The sequence below is a fragment of the Pseudopodoces humilis genome, chromosome 1 (assembly GCF_049639895.1).
Source record: "Pseudopodoces humilis isolate 2021_Gansu_Grassland_sample_001 chromosome 1, ASM4963989v1, whole genome shotgun sequence".
NCBI classification, from domain to species: domain Eukaryota; kingdom Metazoa; phylum Chordata; class Aves; order Passeriformes; family Paridae; genus Pseudopodoces; species Pseudopodoces humilis.
The window spans coordinates 79,743,681-79,760,318 of NC_142200.1; the positions used below are offsets into that span (position 1 = coordinate 79,743,681).

The 16,638-nt window shown below is 34.6% G+C and overlaps 1 protein-coding gene across 1 annotated transcript in view; it reads right to left on the reverse strand.

Moving 5' to 3' along the window:
- The window catches only part of CDH9 (cadherin 9), a 70,254-nt gene that overhangs the window by 13,347 nt on the left and 40,269 nt on the right, over positions 1–16,638 (reverse strand). Inside the window, exons 3-8 of the mRNA XM_005526477.3 lie at positions 11,479–11,598; positions 9,057–9,224; positions 5,118–5,305; positions 3,563–3,816; positions 2,157–2,293; positions 641–762 (exon numbers count right to left, since the gene is read on the reverse strand). Of these exons, the coding sequence (XP_005526534.2) occupies positions 641–762; positions 2,157–2,293; positions 3,563–3,816; positions 5,118–5,305; positions 9,057–9,224; positions 11,479–11,598 (989 nt within the window). The remainder of the gene's footprint in view (positions 1–640; positions 763–2,156; positions 2,294–3,562; positions 3,817–5,117; positions 5,306–9,056; positions 9,225–11,478; positions 11,599–16,638) is intronic.

Sequence of the window (16,638 nt, forward strand, 5' to 3'; positions counted from 1 at the left end):
TATGCTGGCTCTGAGCTCTGTTGGTTCATCTACTTACTCAAATCCAGATTATCACTTTGTTTTATCTTCAATTTTTCTTTCTCTTCTTTTTGATTTTTACAGAATTGCTGAGGTAGTTTAGAAAGAGATATACATGACCTTTGACCAGACTCAACGCAATACCAAACTGAGTTTTAACTTACAATGGAAATGGTTGCATTGCCCTTTATTTTTGAAAAAGTTTGGTTTTTACATTTTCTTTACTGAAACATAGTAAAGATTTTCCTGGTTCATGTACTTGAATGTGTGGCTACATTAACCAAGCCAATGATAAAAATCCAGAAATAAATGGAATTAATGAACAGTGTAAAGCATTTTGTAACATTATACAAACCTCTTTCTGAAAAATATTTTCTGATATTAGAAATGGAAAAACACCTTAAAGTATCATTTTTTATTATATACTACATTATAGTACTAGGATATTATCCTTCTACTTTTATGTATTTTTTTGAATAAACTTGTATTTTCTGTAGAAGATAAGAGATTAAGAGAATGGGTTAGTCTGCTGCTGTTCAAACTAAGATATTGTGAAGTCTTCATGATGGCGCTGCAGGATAGTTTCCTTACAAGTTGTTTGGCAATATAAGTATTGGTTTACCTGTCCTGCTTTTGCATTTTCACAAACAAATGTTTCATAGTAGTTGGCAAACTCTGGTGCATGATCATTTATGTCTAAAATCCGTATGAAGACAGGTATCTGGCTACTTTGTTTAGGATTATCTGAAAAAGAAATATATTTATAATACAAGACAAAGTGATGTATATATATGAAGATAATCCAGTACATTTTTTCTGCTAGATTAAAAATGTTCAATTTTTATAATTACACTAACAATGAATAATTATATTTAATTATATGATTACATACATTACATATACATAAAATTCCTATTTATAATTGAAAAAAAAATCTATTTTATATATATATATGTATATGTATGTATAAATAATATGAAGTATGCTTAAATTGATTTGCATTAAAAAGAGATCACTGGGTTGTTATGGTGTTGTATTCTATATATCAGTTCAGCAATGGATTCGTTGCAAAACTTGTTCCATGAGCTGGAGCTGTTAAGAACATTTATCTTTTTAAATCAATAAAGCAGTAAAACAGAGTCAGTCTAAAACACCACCACCAAAACCACATACAAACACAAACCCACGAAAAACCCAAACCAAAAGTTGTTCTTTCTCCCCCAACTGTAAAAAACAAAACAATAAAATGACATATGCAGGATATGATCATCAACTACTCTTCACAAACCTCCAAACTCAAGGTATTGCCAGAGAGAATTCTCACACTATCCATATTAAAGATGTAGAACAAGTTTGACCAAAAAACGACAATCATTTAAGAGGAAAAGATAAAAGATATAAATCTTTCTGAAAATGGGGGTGTGATTCATCTCTCCATATTACCCAACTCCCAGATTCTTAAGCACAATGACTCCAGGGGAATCTATAGGAGAATAAAGGAAGGGAGAGAAGTTTTTCCTAAAATCAGTGTCTGTTTCCCCCTTTGATGACTGTCACCTCAGAACAAAGAGACACCCATACCTAAAAGTATCTAACAGAATAATAAAGAATCCAGGTGAAAGATTTAGGGACAGGGTTTACTTCAGACATGGAGGGCAAAGAATTTCCCTAGCCTTGGCTTTAAACAAAGCCATTATCTGAAATAGGTTAAATCAGTTGAGGTAAAGAGTAATTTGTTCCCAATTATAGAGGTTATTGTGACAACATATTTGTATGTCAGGGACTTTTATTTTCCATTTTCCCCAAGGATATTCCTGAAGACTTAGCTTGGGATAGAGCCAATGAATCACACCTGCACCAAATTATCTGATGTGAATTCTCAGGGAATCATTTAACTTGTCTAATGTATACTGTACATGGTTTTGATGAACCTGAGAGTACATAAATACCTTTTAAAAATGGGCAAAATGTATCTTAAAATAATAAATTGGAGTTTTATATGTGTGTTTAAAGATGTCTATCAATAATATAAGGTTAAGGGCAAAACTTATGAGACAAGATAAGTCATAGAAACTGTAGAATTTAATTATTTTCTTAGTTCAAATATTCTTTTGAGATAAGTCTTATCTTCAACTTACTGATTTCAGTTGCTATGACAGTGATGTTGTGCCAGGGAGTTTCTTCTCGGTCAAGTGGCTTTGAGAGGAATAAGGATCCATTTCCTGAATAGATGTTGAATATTCTGTCAAGGTCAGTGTGTCGATCTACAGAGTATCTGTCAAGATACAGTAAAACTGAGCATCACTATCTTGTGTTGCAGCCTCCAGCTCACAGCCACCTTTAAAAATTTTCTAATTTTAACTGTACTTAATCAATAATGTTTTCTTTATGATTAACCTAAGCTTTCCCACAGCTACCTACCTGCATGCTACTAATACTTAGAAACAATTTTAAGACTGTGAGGAGGATGAAGAGCAAATTATTATGTGGGTGGTTTTTAGATTGATAATTGAAATTTCATTTTAGCTCATAAAGTGAATCCTAGAACCCTACATAAAAGTGAACTTTTTTAGGTAAAATTTTTTGCAAATTAATTATTTCTTAGAGAACTGTGTCACCAAAAGGCACATATTGCAGACATGAGGAAGTACGAATTTTTAAAATTTATTTTTGAGGTGTGACACAAACCACAAAACTCAACAGAAAAATCTTTCAATTAGTTGTTCTTTAAGATGAATGTCCTAAAATCTTGTTTTATGATAATTGCTTTTGGTTTGTTCTTACGCAACAAGGAAAAAGCTTATTTTACAGCTGTTTTTTAATCAGCCTAGTAGTTGGCAGTCATTATCAGCTTAAATGGAGATTTTATACATATTTTACTTAAAAAGATTTTATTTTCTTCCTCCTCTCACACCTCCTACCTCAAAGCATACTGCTGCAGGACATAGAAGGCTTGTTCAGAAATGCAGAGATCAATTTTCATAATCACTTGCATGGTAAATACACAAATTTAACTGCTGTGTTTGTCACTGCAGATAATAATAGCAGATTGGTAACAATTACAGCAATTTCACAGCACTGAACTCTTACTTCTAATTGTTATGACTTTCTTGCAATCATTTCTTATTCAATACACTGTGATCATTAAATAGTTAGGCTATGGAACGTGGATGTTATGTACGGAACTCTGACTGTTGTCAAGCATCAGGGAGCACAGAAATACACCATTTTGAGTGTTTTACATGGTATAAAAGAATAATTTTATGAACAGCTTGGTGGAACTACTAGAGCATGCTGATAATTAAATGCTGACATCTTTCTTTTTACCTGGTGCCTATAGACTGCTCTTCAAAAGCATTGTCTGCATCGTTCATCGTGTTAATTGTATTTGACTTCACAAGCTCACAATTTCTCTTTGACACTTTTCAACAACCCCCATGTGCTTAATTACCCAAACAGCTTCTAAATACCTTGCACTCTCGTCACTTTCTGTACATGAGACTTGACCCATATCTAAAGAATTTTATATTGTACAATGGCTTACTTTATTGCATTCTTTGCTACATCTGGATCTTGGGCAACAACCTGCCCAATAATGCTTCCTTCCTTGGCATCTTCATCAACCTCTATTAAATACCAGGGTCTGCTGAACACTGGAGGTTCATCAATGTCTTCAACAGAAATTTTGACTAAAGCTGTGTCTTTGAATGGCCCCAGCTGAAGAAAACGAGGATCAGGATGAGCGTTGGTTGCTTCTACTCTTAGGGTATATAACACCTTGTTTTCAAAATCCAGATGCTGAGGAGCAAATATAAAGAAAATCACATCACTTTACAAAAAAAATGCAAGTATTACAATGCTAAGTGAGAAGGTGAAACATCTTTAGGAGCAAAAGCTCTAAGTTTGAATCCATCTTGGGCAAGATGGAGTATATTAGGTCTTATTCTGGGCATTAAAAAAACAAAGATTAAAGGATTATTACAGGATAGCAAGGCAGTTATGATCCCTCTATCTACTAATTGTTCAGGATCCTGAAAAAAAAACAAAACAGGAGGCTTTGGCCTATATAAAAATAGAAAGAAAGAAACAGGGAAGTTATACACAAAAAGGAGTTGTGTAAAGTCTTATTTGTCTCATCTCACTGGCAGTAAAAAGAGCAATTATTCCAGTTCTTAAATGCTTTCTGTCTTATTTATCTTCTTTTTACTTTCTTTTACCCATTACCATCTTTCCTTTTTGGCACTAGGAGCAATGCAGACTTGTCCCTGGTCTCCTTACTCCTCAGTAAAAAGAAAATCTGTGAAGCTTGATTTTCAATCTGTGTGACATTTACATCATGCATATCCATATATGCCTATGTAGGTGGACATTCATACCTACATATACATAAACAAGTATATGTGTTTCCAAATATGTTTAGAGATCTGGTTTTTATTTTTAGGTAGTTATCAATTAATGTTACTGATATATTTAATAACACTAGAGTCAAAAAGACTGTTTATAGTTTAACAGGCTGACTTCTGAGAAGCAACCAATAAATCTGTCAGACATGGTATTTTGAATTAAATTTCTGCAAATATATTTGCTCTTTGGAGTTTTGCTGACATCATATGTAACAACTGAAGTATCACCAAGACTGGACTTAAACCAAGACAGATTTTAGGTACTGGAGATAACTGGCAGCTGAATAGATTAGAGAGGGAGAGTTTAGCGTTGGACGTGCAAATTCATCAAACTCCAGGTAAGCCTCCCACTCTTGTTAGTCTTACCACAGCAATCAGCTGATAAACCCCACTGTGAACTGAGCCCCTCCAAGTTTTCACAGCCCTAATTTGAAAGTATTGTGTGTGAGACTCTATATTGAACAGACAGCAGCCACTGAAATATTGCTTTATGTGAAGTGACATGCCAGTAAATTTCCCTTGAGACTTGAAAATAACAGATACCTGCTGAAGAAAGAGAAGAACAAAACTAATACAACAGCTCCTTGGCAGCTTGACCCCTTGTGAGATCTACCCTCCCTTCCCCTGGAAAAAGAAAAATAACTGTAACACCTGAAGAGCTAAGTACATATAAAAGGGAGAGAGAAAAAAATAAACCTTTTTGACAGTTATAATCCCTTCCTGTGTGTCTTTGTCAGTGATGATATCAAACATGTCTGATCCATCCCCATTGGAGATGCTATATTCAATCTCTGCATTTTCTCCCACATCGGGGTCATTGGCTTTAATTCTGCCAAGCGGAGTCCCAGGGGGAGCAGATTCAGGAGAGCTGAACTGGTAGGAGCCTAGAAGAGCAAAATCAAGCATTTATTGTTCTGAGAATTTTTTAATTTTTTTTTTTTTTTAATTCTGAATAAAAAATCACCTTCAATTTCACGCAGATTTTTTAGTAGCTTGAAGTTCAAAACACTGTAAGAAAAATGCTGCTAGTATCATACTAAACTTTAAAATAGGATTCAAAACTGATTGACAAACTGTCACAAATATTCAAGTTATTCTTCAAAGTCATCTAATATTGTGCCTTTTTTTTCTTTTTTCTTCAGTTTTAAGGGACAAAGGTGATAAACAATAGGATAGTAGTTCTTACCCCAATTATTAGCACTATATGTATGTTTTTTCTCTAGAATTATTCCTAGATATATTTATAAATAGGAAAGTATTTTGTTTTGTTCTCTGAAAGTACAAGAATTGTAGAAATCAGTGAGGAGTTTAGAAAAAGACTAAAATAGAATAACTTTTTTTAAAATTATTTTGAAATAAATTCAAATAAGTGTTGTGTTTGAAAACAATCTGTTATTGATATTACGTACTAAAGTATGGTAAAGAGCATTTGGATGCATGTTCATGTTTATTGCTTTGTTGTTTTTAAAATCAGAGTCTTCTAGAAAGCAATCTGATTACACAGACACTCTTGTTTGTGTGTATGAAAAGCAAATTCATATGTTTTTTCTGACAACATTTGTAATAAAAAAAAAATCTAATTTTAAAGACATGTTGTAGCAGAAAAACTATTGATCAGATGATTTCTTGACCAGTAAGAAGCAGACATTGAAGATGTTTCATTACTAGTAAGACAAAAAAACAAAAATCTAATTCAGTATTTTCTATTATTTACTACAAAGAAAATGTAAAAAAAAAATATCTGAAGGGTTCACATTTTGCACGTAACATGCCAGAATCCGATGTTTCTTTTGATCTGTTTTTTCATGCAAATTCATATTACTTTACTGAGTGAAGCTGTAGCATTGGAGAAATACCTTAAGAATCTGACAAAATTAGCACCTAATGAAATGTACAACCCTTATTCAAAGGATCCAATAAGAGCACATATAAATTGTATTGATTTGTAATAAAGAGCATTCAACTCTCTTTGTCAAAACAAGCCTATTTCCTATATTTACACGTCCTTTGCTTTTCAAGACACCTAAAGGATCCTGAATGTTCCGTTTAATACAAGGTATATATCAAAATTCAGAGTTCAGAATGAGTTTCGGACCCCAGTTGTAAAGACTAAGTACAAAAGAATGTTACTGAAAATACCTTATATTTATATAGATGTGTAGCAAAATGGAAGCTAATGCTTGATGCTAAATTGTGATTGCTGTTATAAATTCAAGGCTGTAAGTGAAAACTCAGCAGTAGCCTGTTTGACTGTGATCCACACAGACTAAAATGCATATTGTTGCCTCAAACCAGTCTGCAAATGGATGAAAGGTAGGATTCCTGGCAGCTAAACCATGAGTTTCAAGCCTTGAACCCTTGACAAATTCAAGGGCTTGGCAGCTGAGCCAGACCTGCCATAAGAACAGATTCAATCATGGTACTTATTACTCCTTCCAGGTAAATACCTCCCTTCAGTGCTTTTCTGTTTGAAAGCATTCCAATTTTTGTGTGTTGTGTGAATGCTACACATTTTCAGCATGTGAGATGGGTACTTGGTTTTAGAGTACAACAGAATTCAAAATGTGTAAGGTTTTTATTGTAGTACCATTTAAATTCCATTTAGGCCTATGTCTTCTAATTTTCCATGACTACTTTCAGGAAACAAAAAACAGAAAATGCTTCTTCTTGATGCAGTCTGAACAACCACTACTTCACAGTGCCATTTTTACTTTCTCCAGTCCCTCTAAGAAATTAATTTTTGGCTCTTAAATACCTTGATATTAACTGGCATTGCTTGCAACTGCTATTCACCCTCTACTTTTGGCAACAATTTTACTTATTTACAAATAATTTGCAATTTTACAAATTTACTTATGTTGCCTCACATAAGAGAAAATAGAAAACAAATGTGTTTGTAAAAAGCATACTTCTAGAACAGATCATTTTTTTAAGGTGTGCCCCTCTTAATAACTACTTAAGAAGAAATCAAATCTACCTGATATTTCTCTTTCTTTGATTTCCTAGAAAGTATTAAAACCAGCCTGCTGAAGAGAAAGAAAATTAGAGGGAAGGGTGACCTTCCCTCAGCAAAACTGAAATTGCAGCCCTGGAAGATCCCACAGCAGGCCTTCTGTAGGCCACACAATGTGTTTCAGTGATATTCAAAGTAGAGCACTACAGAGAATATTGTATGAGGCATCAAATTGTGTAAATTTCTCTAAAAAGTACCCATCCCAAAGTTGATTGAAATAATCAGAAAAACTTCCATAGACTTGAGGCTTCAGTTAATTTTTGAAGAACATTATGAGGAACACAGGCTAAGGGGACTGGAAACCTTAAATTATTTGCAGTTCTATACATTCCTCATCGTTAATTTTATCTTTTTTCTTTATTTTATTCAACAGTGAGGCTTACCATGCAATGTGCCACCATAAATTAGAGTTTATGTTCCAGATTTCCTATTTGCCAAAATATAATAGGTTGCATCATGCTATACATGTCTGAAAAGTATCCCCTCATTAAGTCGAACAGGAAGTTCAGTTAAAAATTTCTGTTTGAATTTACTGCACAAAGGTGACTCTCATCAAGTGAACTCTGAAAGTGAACCAAAATTATCTTTTTTTTATGAAGGTTGCAGTACTTCCCCTCCCCTCTCTTTCAAAGCAGTGTGTTATCACAGATTGAGATTAAAACAGCAATTTATAATTCCAAGGATCCATTCTTCCATGCTGCCAGAGTTTTCCCATATTTTTTTTTTTTAAATCTGCATTAGGTTGAACAGTTTGTACTATTCTGGGTGTACTTATTGCCATGGTACTGAAGTGCTTTTCAAGTCCAGGAAAGCATTTTATAAATCAGCTCTCTTTGTTCAGTCCTTAGTGGATCTGTAAAGAGAGCCAGGTCTCTCATCAGTGTGAACAAGCAATTCAAATTTTATTATGTGGACACTTTTCTGGCAGACACTGAACTGAGGCTGTAAATTTCTCCTCTCTGCAGCCAATCAAACAGTTATCAGACACTGACTGTACCAATGTGAGATTGGATTTAAACACTGGCCTAGGATAAAAAGATCTGTAGTGTGTTACTCTGAAGTTTTCTGTGCTGTGTAGCTTTCTGCTATTTGCCATTTTTTTTCTTCTACAAAGGTATTGTTAAAAAACTTATTTTATTGTGTCAAACTGGCCTAGATTATCAAAGTAATTCAAGAACTGAATGTAGATTGCAGGTACCTAAACCAAATGCTTAGACTGCCAGCAGAACATATGACCTGATCAACTCTGCCTGTGCAAGTCAGAACATTAGAAAACCTGTGACGTATTTGCTTGCCTTGACACATGGAACTAAAAGTGTTTTCAAGAACAGATCCTTATATTTTGTAGTTGAATTCCTCTAAAGTCCCTGCAATTGGCCTAAATTATTGTTACAATTTATATTTCTGTAAGCAGAGTAAGAATGAGAAGTTTATCATTCCAACAAATAATTTGATATTAAAAAATATTCCCATTTGCCTTAATAATGCTGCAAAATAAACATACACAGCAGTGGGTAAGTACTACAAAAGCAGTGATAAAAAAGAAACTTCCAGATGGCCAAAGCAAACCAGCTGATTTTTGGGAGGATCTTTGGAAAACGGAACTATGAGGTGCTCCATACTCTGGGGAAAGCGAGGTGGATTGTCGTTGACATCAGTCAGTGTGATGTTCACGGTGGTGGTCCCTGATAGGCCTCCCATCTGTCCTCCCATGTCTTTAGCCTGGATGACCACTTGGTATTGCTCCCTGTTTTCTCTGCTCATGTCTGGTAAAGCAGTCTTGATTATGCCTTGAAGGAATAAAAAAAAAAAAAATGGAGAGACAGAGTGGTGAAGGAGAAGCACCATCCAGCATAATCTCAGAGCTCTTAGATGGATTTATGTCAGATACACTGTGCAGATGATAATCCATAGCAAGCACAAGGTATACTGCAATAAACCTTTCAATCTATGGATGCTTCAATGTGATTTTAAGAAAAAAGTTTAAAAAATGTAACAGACACATTATTCATTGTTTTTGTTCTGCTAAATCAATTTGATTATTATTTTAATGACAAAAATATCAATAAGTTCATTGAATTAATGACATTTTTCAGTTTCTATCCCCAGTTATTACTAAATTGTGAAATCTCCAGCCCTGGTGACATTTTGATATTATAGCACAAGGCTGAACTCTAATATGCCCAGGATTCATTATTCTGGGCTGTGATAGATCATTGATTGTGATGCTCAGTGATGTCCACTGTAAGTCAGCTGGGGCTACAGCTTGTAAGATAATTGGACAAGACTCTAAAATTAGTTTTGAAAAACCTTTTTTGAGGTGTCTAATTTGAAGAATTTCATAACTGTAATTTAAATGTCTCAGACACCTTTGCAGTACACAAAAATAATAGGAGTCGCAGGTGAGAAACCAAAAGTGATGCTGTATGCCATTTTCATTAAAGTCTCTTTTAGAAAACCAAGCATAGCCTTTTTATTATTTTTATTTTTATTTTATTTTTATTTTTATTTTTATTTTTATTATTTTTATTTTGAAGGGTGGTGTCTTTGAAGGGTGGAGTGATGAGAGCTTTCTCTTGTGAAGTGGGAAAATTTAAGTATAGTTTCCTTTTCTGCTGGGAGGATTCACACCCCTGCCCTTTCTTTCTCAGAAGAAGGCTCTCATTATAGGCTTGGTTTGATATTAAACAGAAAAAAAGGCAATTCTGGAAAATATATACTTTTAGCAAGTGAGTGAAATAAAGAAAAAAAAACCTTTACAGCTCAGTGATTATGACATTTATATCTGATCCAGGATTACCAGGTTCTGATTATCATACCTAGGCTTGTTAATACATGTAACATGAAACAACAAATTGGATTAAATTGAAAATTAATCCCTGAACCAAAGATGAGAGTCCAGGTCTTTCCCTTACTGTCTGCCTGCCTAAACACCTGCTGCCATCATTTACTGCCCGTGTGGTACTTGTCCTGTTTCCCTGCTCATGCCTGGTAATGATGTTTGACAAGGACACTGGAGAAAAGAGAAAAAAAGAGAGATGGAAAAGAGGGGGAAAACCAAACACTTTTATTCAAAGCAAAATTGTTATTCTCCCTTTTAAAATTATAGCTTTTTGATTAATTATCTTTTGTATATTATTCCTTTGCTGTGTTTAGAAAAAAGAAAATTGTTTCAAAAGAAAGCCATCATCTGAGCACTCTCAATGGATTAAGAACTTCAGGGATTCTGGGCAGAGTTGCTCTTAAATTCTCAATTAGCAAACCAGAATAATTTTGATAACACGCAAGAAAAGCTAATGCAATGCCTACTGAGTCTTGAGTATGTTAGGATGAAATATCTGGAAGAGGGGAGTTTCTGGTTGTGTCTTTCTTTTCTGAACCCTAATCTTGAGTTATGGATATTCAAAATTTACACTTTTTTTTTTTTTTTTTAGATTGTGTTTGTCTCTTATCCAGTTTCTTGCATAACTGTGAAAAAGGTTTCAATTCATTATTTTCAACTGGAAAGCATTCACGATACTTGCTTCAGTTCTCATAACTCTTGGAAACATAATGAAGCTTCAAAAAAAAAGTTAAAAATTTTCAGTGGTCAGGAATCTATTCCAAACTTTTAGAAACATTTAGTTACCCGTGAGAAATTTTTACCCTATAGTATGAAAATGTCCAACTCCCATTTATGTTTTTTAAAGGCAAATAGATGAAATTCACAGAAACTGGTGTAAAATAGGCTTGTGATGAATTTTTATGTTTCTTTGGACCCTTCACAGTATTTTCCACCTTTTTTTTTAAACTTTTTATCTTTACAGTTAACAATCATCTTTTGGAAATCTTAGTTATACCAAGTAAAGCAATTTTTCTACAATAATATTATTTTAACAGAAAAAGCATACTTTTATTTTGATTCTGCTTTTCATTCAATGAAAGGGTATCAGCTTTGTGTCAAGTCATATGTCTGTTCCAGCATTGAAATGGAAGTGAAATGTGTCTTGACCCCTGCATCCTGTCTCTGTTACTGCAAAAAGTGAGACTGAATGGACTGCTAACCTGTTTCTGGATCCACTGAGAAATATGGCTGTCCCTGGAGGATGCTGTACACCACTTTGGCACTGTTCCCATAGTTGGCATCATCAGCATCTGTGGCTGTCACCTGAATAACAGATGTACCTAAATGGGTACCAAGCAAAGAATCAGCAGGTTTTAGGAAGGCATCTGCTTGTAGACCACATACAGTTGTTGCAGTATTGAATTCAGTAAGAAATCAAACATCATCCACTGGACCAATCCAGAGACCTGGATCTACCCAAGAGACAGTAAAATAAAATCCCAGCTTCCCAGTGACTGGACCTAAAATCATTATCACTTGAGATTCATGCATTAGTTTAACAAGATTAACAGGAACTGACGCATCTTTGAAACTCAACACAGCATAAGGTTTTTTGGTGATCAAACAACTTTGAAGATTTTTCTCTGGCGATAACACGAGCTCAGCTGAAGCTGTTCACTTAAAAGTTTGGCTTAATTAATAAATAAACTTAAAGCAAATTTCCCCATACTCATTTTCTGCTTAGATGACAAATTCCAAGTGTCTGAATTCTGGCTCATTAAAACACTTTGTCTCATCCTAAACTGATTTTTGAGGTTCAGTTTAAAAATAGATTGTTTTTGCAATAAGAAATTCTATTTGTGGGGTTTTGTTTGTTTTTTTTCTCTTGGTCAAAGTTATCTACCCATTTGGCAAATATGCTACTGACATTTTTCAGGATTCACTTATTTTGTGTGACAATATTTTATCCTTGTCCTGTGATCATAAAGAAGACAATATAGCTTATACAGGATTATGAGTACTGTGAGCCAATACTTCTGGTGTAGTTTATGGGTTAGAAGCGAATGAAAACTTCCATAAAGCCTTTCTTATAAGATATAAAAGCACAAAGGTGTCCTTCACAAGCTTTTTTTTTGCTTAGCACCTTTCAAGATGTCAGGATGCATTTTGCTCACACAATCTAGAGCTGACAAATATCTAGATAGATGCAGGCAGTCCAATAGCTAGAGGTATAAAGATGCTTGACTTCTTACCAGGGGAAGAAAGCTGACTGAGAAGAAGTTCTTTACCCTATTTTTGTCCAAGTTGTTTTGGGGTTTTTTTTGTATCTCACTTTCTTTGAAAGAAAAATTTCTGGTAAACACTGTCCACTTAATTGATATCATTCCCTGTTTCCCTTTTTTTATACCTCACTCTCTCTAGGTTGAAGTTCCCCCAGATAACTTGCTGGCAAGTGTCTGTCTTGACTAGAAGTTTAGAAGACACTCATTTACCTGTGACTAATGGCATTGAAGTGAGTCACTTCTATTGCTGCTTTTTAGCATATTCCAGGGTTGGGAAAAGTAGAAATACAGAGTAATCAAAACAGATTTTTGAGATTTGTTAGAAGCAACTATTTTTTTCATAGTACACAATACAGCTTTACAAATAATAGTTTTACCTACACAACAATTCCCAATATTTCAGGTTATCTGAAGAGCATGTCAAGAGAGGGCAAACACATCTTTCTCTGCATCAAACCATCAGAAAAAAATTGTGAAAATGCTTTGTCACAAATCATCAGACTCTTAAGAAGATTTTTGCCATCAGGTATATGGATTATGTTTTGCCTGATTAAACAGCTAGAGGTCATCTGTGTGCCAAGCTGAGCTGTAAAGATGATCCCAAAGAAGCAAATATTTAAGGACATTTTAATCACTAACAGTACCCAGCAGAACTGCTCATCTGGACAAAAAAATCAAGACAGTTCTTTGACAATGGTAAAGTTCCATTAGTCCATTAGTCCAGCAGTCCCATCTGCTTTCAGAAAAGCAAGTAAGTTAAATCCCCTGCCTCCTCAAGACAAATGGGGAAAGAAGAGTCAATATCCCTTGCTAGCCTATAAAAACCATAATCAGTAGAATCATATACTGTGTGACATTGTAGCATCTAGAAGTTGAGAATCAAGAGCAATTTAGCCCATCCCAAAAAACCCAGCCCAAAATACTTTAATCAGAAAAGGTTTTTACTGTGACCTCCTAATCTAGACATTGTCATGGGGCTGACACAAAAGTTTGAGTAGGGTTATAGCAACTTAATGCAAATTGATGTTCTTCCTTTCTTTTCCTACTGTACTGTTTTGCTGAAGAGAAAAAATGCTGAATTTGTTTTGAGTTCCTCTTTTTTTTTTTTCTTTTTTAAGACAGTTATTACAGAGCTTAAGGCAGTATTTGGGAGACTTTTGTGTTTGTGTCATTGGAATGTCTGTTCTTTGTTTCCTGAGGCTCAAGTGCCATATAATTAGAGTTGCTGAGCAGAGTACAGAAGATATAACCCTACAGAAACTTTTCATGTGGTGAAAAGATAGTATTACAAATCTTCTTTTTGTTAAACTAATAGTACAACTGTGAAAAACTATTAACCACAGTATAGCCTCAAAAAAATCAATGTCAGCAAGCAGTACACTCTCTTTGTCAACAGTCTGCTGTGCCATAAAGAAGGATGCTCAGAAATGATAGACAGTACTCGTACAACTTTCTTTCATGAGATAAGAAACCTCTTAGCTTTTTGGGTCAGAAATGGCAGTGAAATAAAGGCAGTGAAATAAAGGCAATGAAATAAAGGAACTCAATATTAATTATGGAGTAATTGGTAAAGAGGCAAAATATTTTAATCAAAGCAAAGTAGGCCTTATCTTTACCCCACTTGAATGGTAGCCACAGTATGATCTGTTTATTTATTTGTTTACTTGTAGTCTAGATTACCTTGCAAGCAGCCTCTTACTGCAGTTGTCAGAGGAAATCAGCTTGATTTAAAATACAAATGAGCTGTCTGGATGAATACAGCAGTAGTGAAGGAAGGAAGGAAGTACAGTCTGGGAAGAACTGAGGGTGGGGGAGGACATTTTAGTGTTTACCTTTGTTTATCACCATTCAGCTCTGTTTTTAATGTACAATAAATTAAATTATTTTTTCATGTGAAGTCTGTTTTCACCCTTATGGTAATTCATAAGTAATCACTCAATCATCAAAATCACTCATCATCAAAAGCATGAGCTTTTCCATTTTCTTTTCTCTCCCAGTTTTGTTGAGGAGGGGGAGCGAGAGAACAGTTGGGTGGGCTTCTGGCAGACAGCCATGATCAAACATGCCACAGAGAAAATTGGTGTGAAGGATGACACAAAAAATGTGAAAATAACTACAATAGCAGGCTGAGTAGTGATAACATCACTCTCCTGCAAATCCAAGTCCACTTCAACCCAATCCAACCCAGCCAGTCTAATCCATTTTAGGATGATAACAAAATCACAGAGTTCTCAAGAGGTATGTCTTTTCCTTTTATCATTTTCTTTATTTCCTTTTTTCCTTTTTTCTTTTTTCCTTTATTCCTTTCCAAATTTTTTTGTTTTTGTTTTTCTTTTTCTTGAGTATGGAAACTTAAGCACTTTGATAACGTATCTATTGTGTGATGTATGGGGTCCTAATATATGGGCAGCAAAATGCAGAAGTTAAATTTTGAAAGTAATCTGAGAGAAGACAAATCTGTACTTAATCTGTATTAAGTAGTGCTGCTGTGTGTGTTTGTATGTGCATAAAAATTCATGTAAAAATGTAGAACTCAAAAAGGAAAACTATTAGAGAGAGCATCACTTCATATCTAGGAAGTGCCAGAATTAAGTGTCACTAACAGATTACTAAAACTCATGGAGAGTGCGACATAAATTTGAAAAAATCCCACAACATTTGAAATTAGAATGCTTTTATGAGTTATGTTTAAAATGCTTTCTGTTCATTCGTGCTATTTAGTCTTTGAAAGAGTCCCTCTGGTATAATTAGGTCTCCCAGCATGATACCAGAGTCCATTGCAAAACTGAAGTAAATAGCTTGAAGAGGATTTTTGCAGTGAAAAAGAGGTCTTCCACTAGATGAGACAGGCATATATTTTGCTACCTTTTAATGTGAAGTCATGCTGTTCAGCATGCAACGCTTGCTCCTACTTGGCTCTTTTGGCTGACATGAATTACAACAGCTTCTGCCAGTCAGGAGGATATATCTGCACCTACTGGAAAATTTTAGTTTTACTGATAACTTGTTCTGTAACCTTCATTCTAAACAGTGTTCTCCATCTTGGGAGAAGAAAATGAGCAGATTATATTGTTAGCAATGTGTGCTTCAAGATTCTAACATGAATGTTGGATAAGAAAATGACAGTGATTTAAATATCATTCAGAACCATGTCTTTTTTTTTTTTTTGAAAGGGAAATCTGTAACTTCAAAATGCATTTTGATTCTGACATTTTTATAAAAATAGTATTTCAGAACAATTCAAACTTCTGATTTTAAGAAAAAAAAAAGAAGGCTTAGGCTTTGGCTGGCCAGTATAAAGTATTCAAAAAGTAGTTTGGAAATGCTGAAACAGGATGTTATTTACATTATGAGACAGTTTCATTTGTATTTTTTTTTTTTCAAATTGACTTCTGTCAAAATTGGCAATTATTGAAAAGTTATGACTTTTACAGAGGAGTTTTGTCTGTGTATGTGCAGAAAGTCTGTTTAATTTTCAGAAATAGAAGACCAGCTGGGGTAAGTGGAGAGGCAAGAAGGACTTTATCTCCCCAAAGGAGAAGCTCTTATGCTTGCTTCCTGTTTTCAAGCACAATGCCAATCTGCTGTTCGTCAAGTTTATTTACAGTGGGAAGATTTTAGAAGAGGGTTACTTTCACAAGAGAGAAAGATTTGGGTAAGCTCTGGAAAACCTCTGGAGGCAAAATTGGGAATTTTGTATGTCTGGAAGTCTAAAGAAAATGAATGGACATGTAGTTTGGTCAGACTACATCATTCCAAGGATTATGCAGACGTAGTCTGGAGATGCCTCTGCTGAAAACATTAGAGAAATTTTGAGGGGTTTTAAGAGACACTTTTGTTTTTGAGAGCAGGTTTTTGTCTCTGGATAGTAGTCTGTGCTTGAGCAATGAACTGGAAGAATGATAAATTAGGAGCTATGTGGCACTACCCAAGCCTAAAACGTTTAGGGAAGGATTGGGCTCACCACCAAGTATCTCATTACCACATCAGCTGGATGACATCGCTTCTGACTACTTTGTACGTAAAGGACAGGACTAAATAAGGTTGAGATACAACTCTTATATTTTGATTGGAAGACAAATCTTCCCAGGAAGCTGA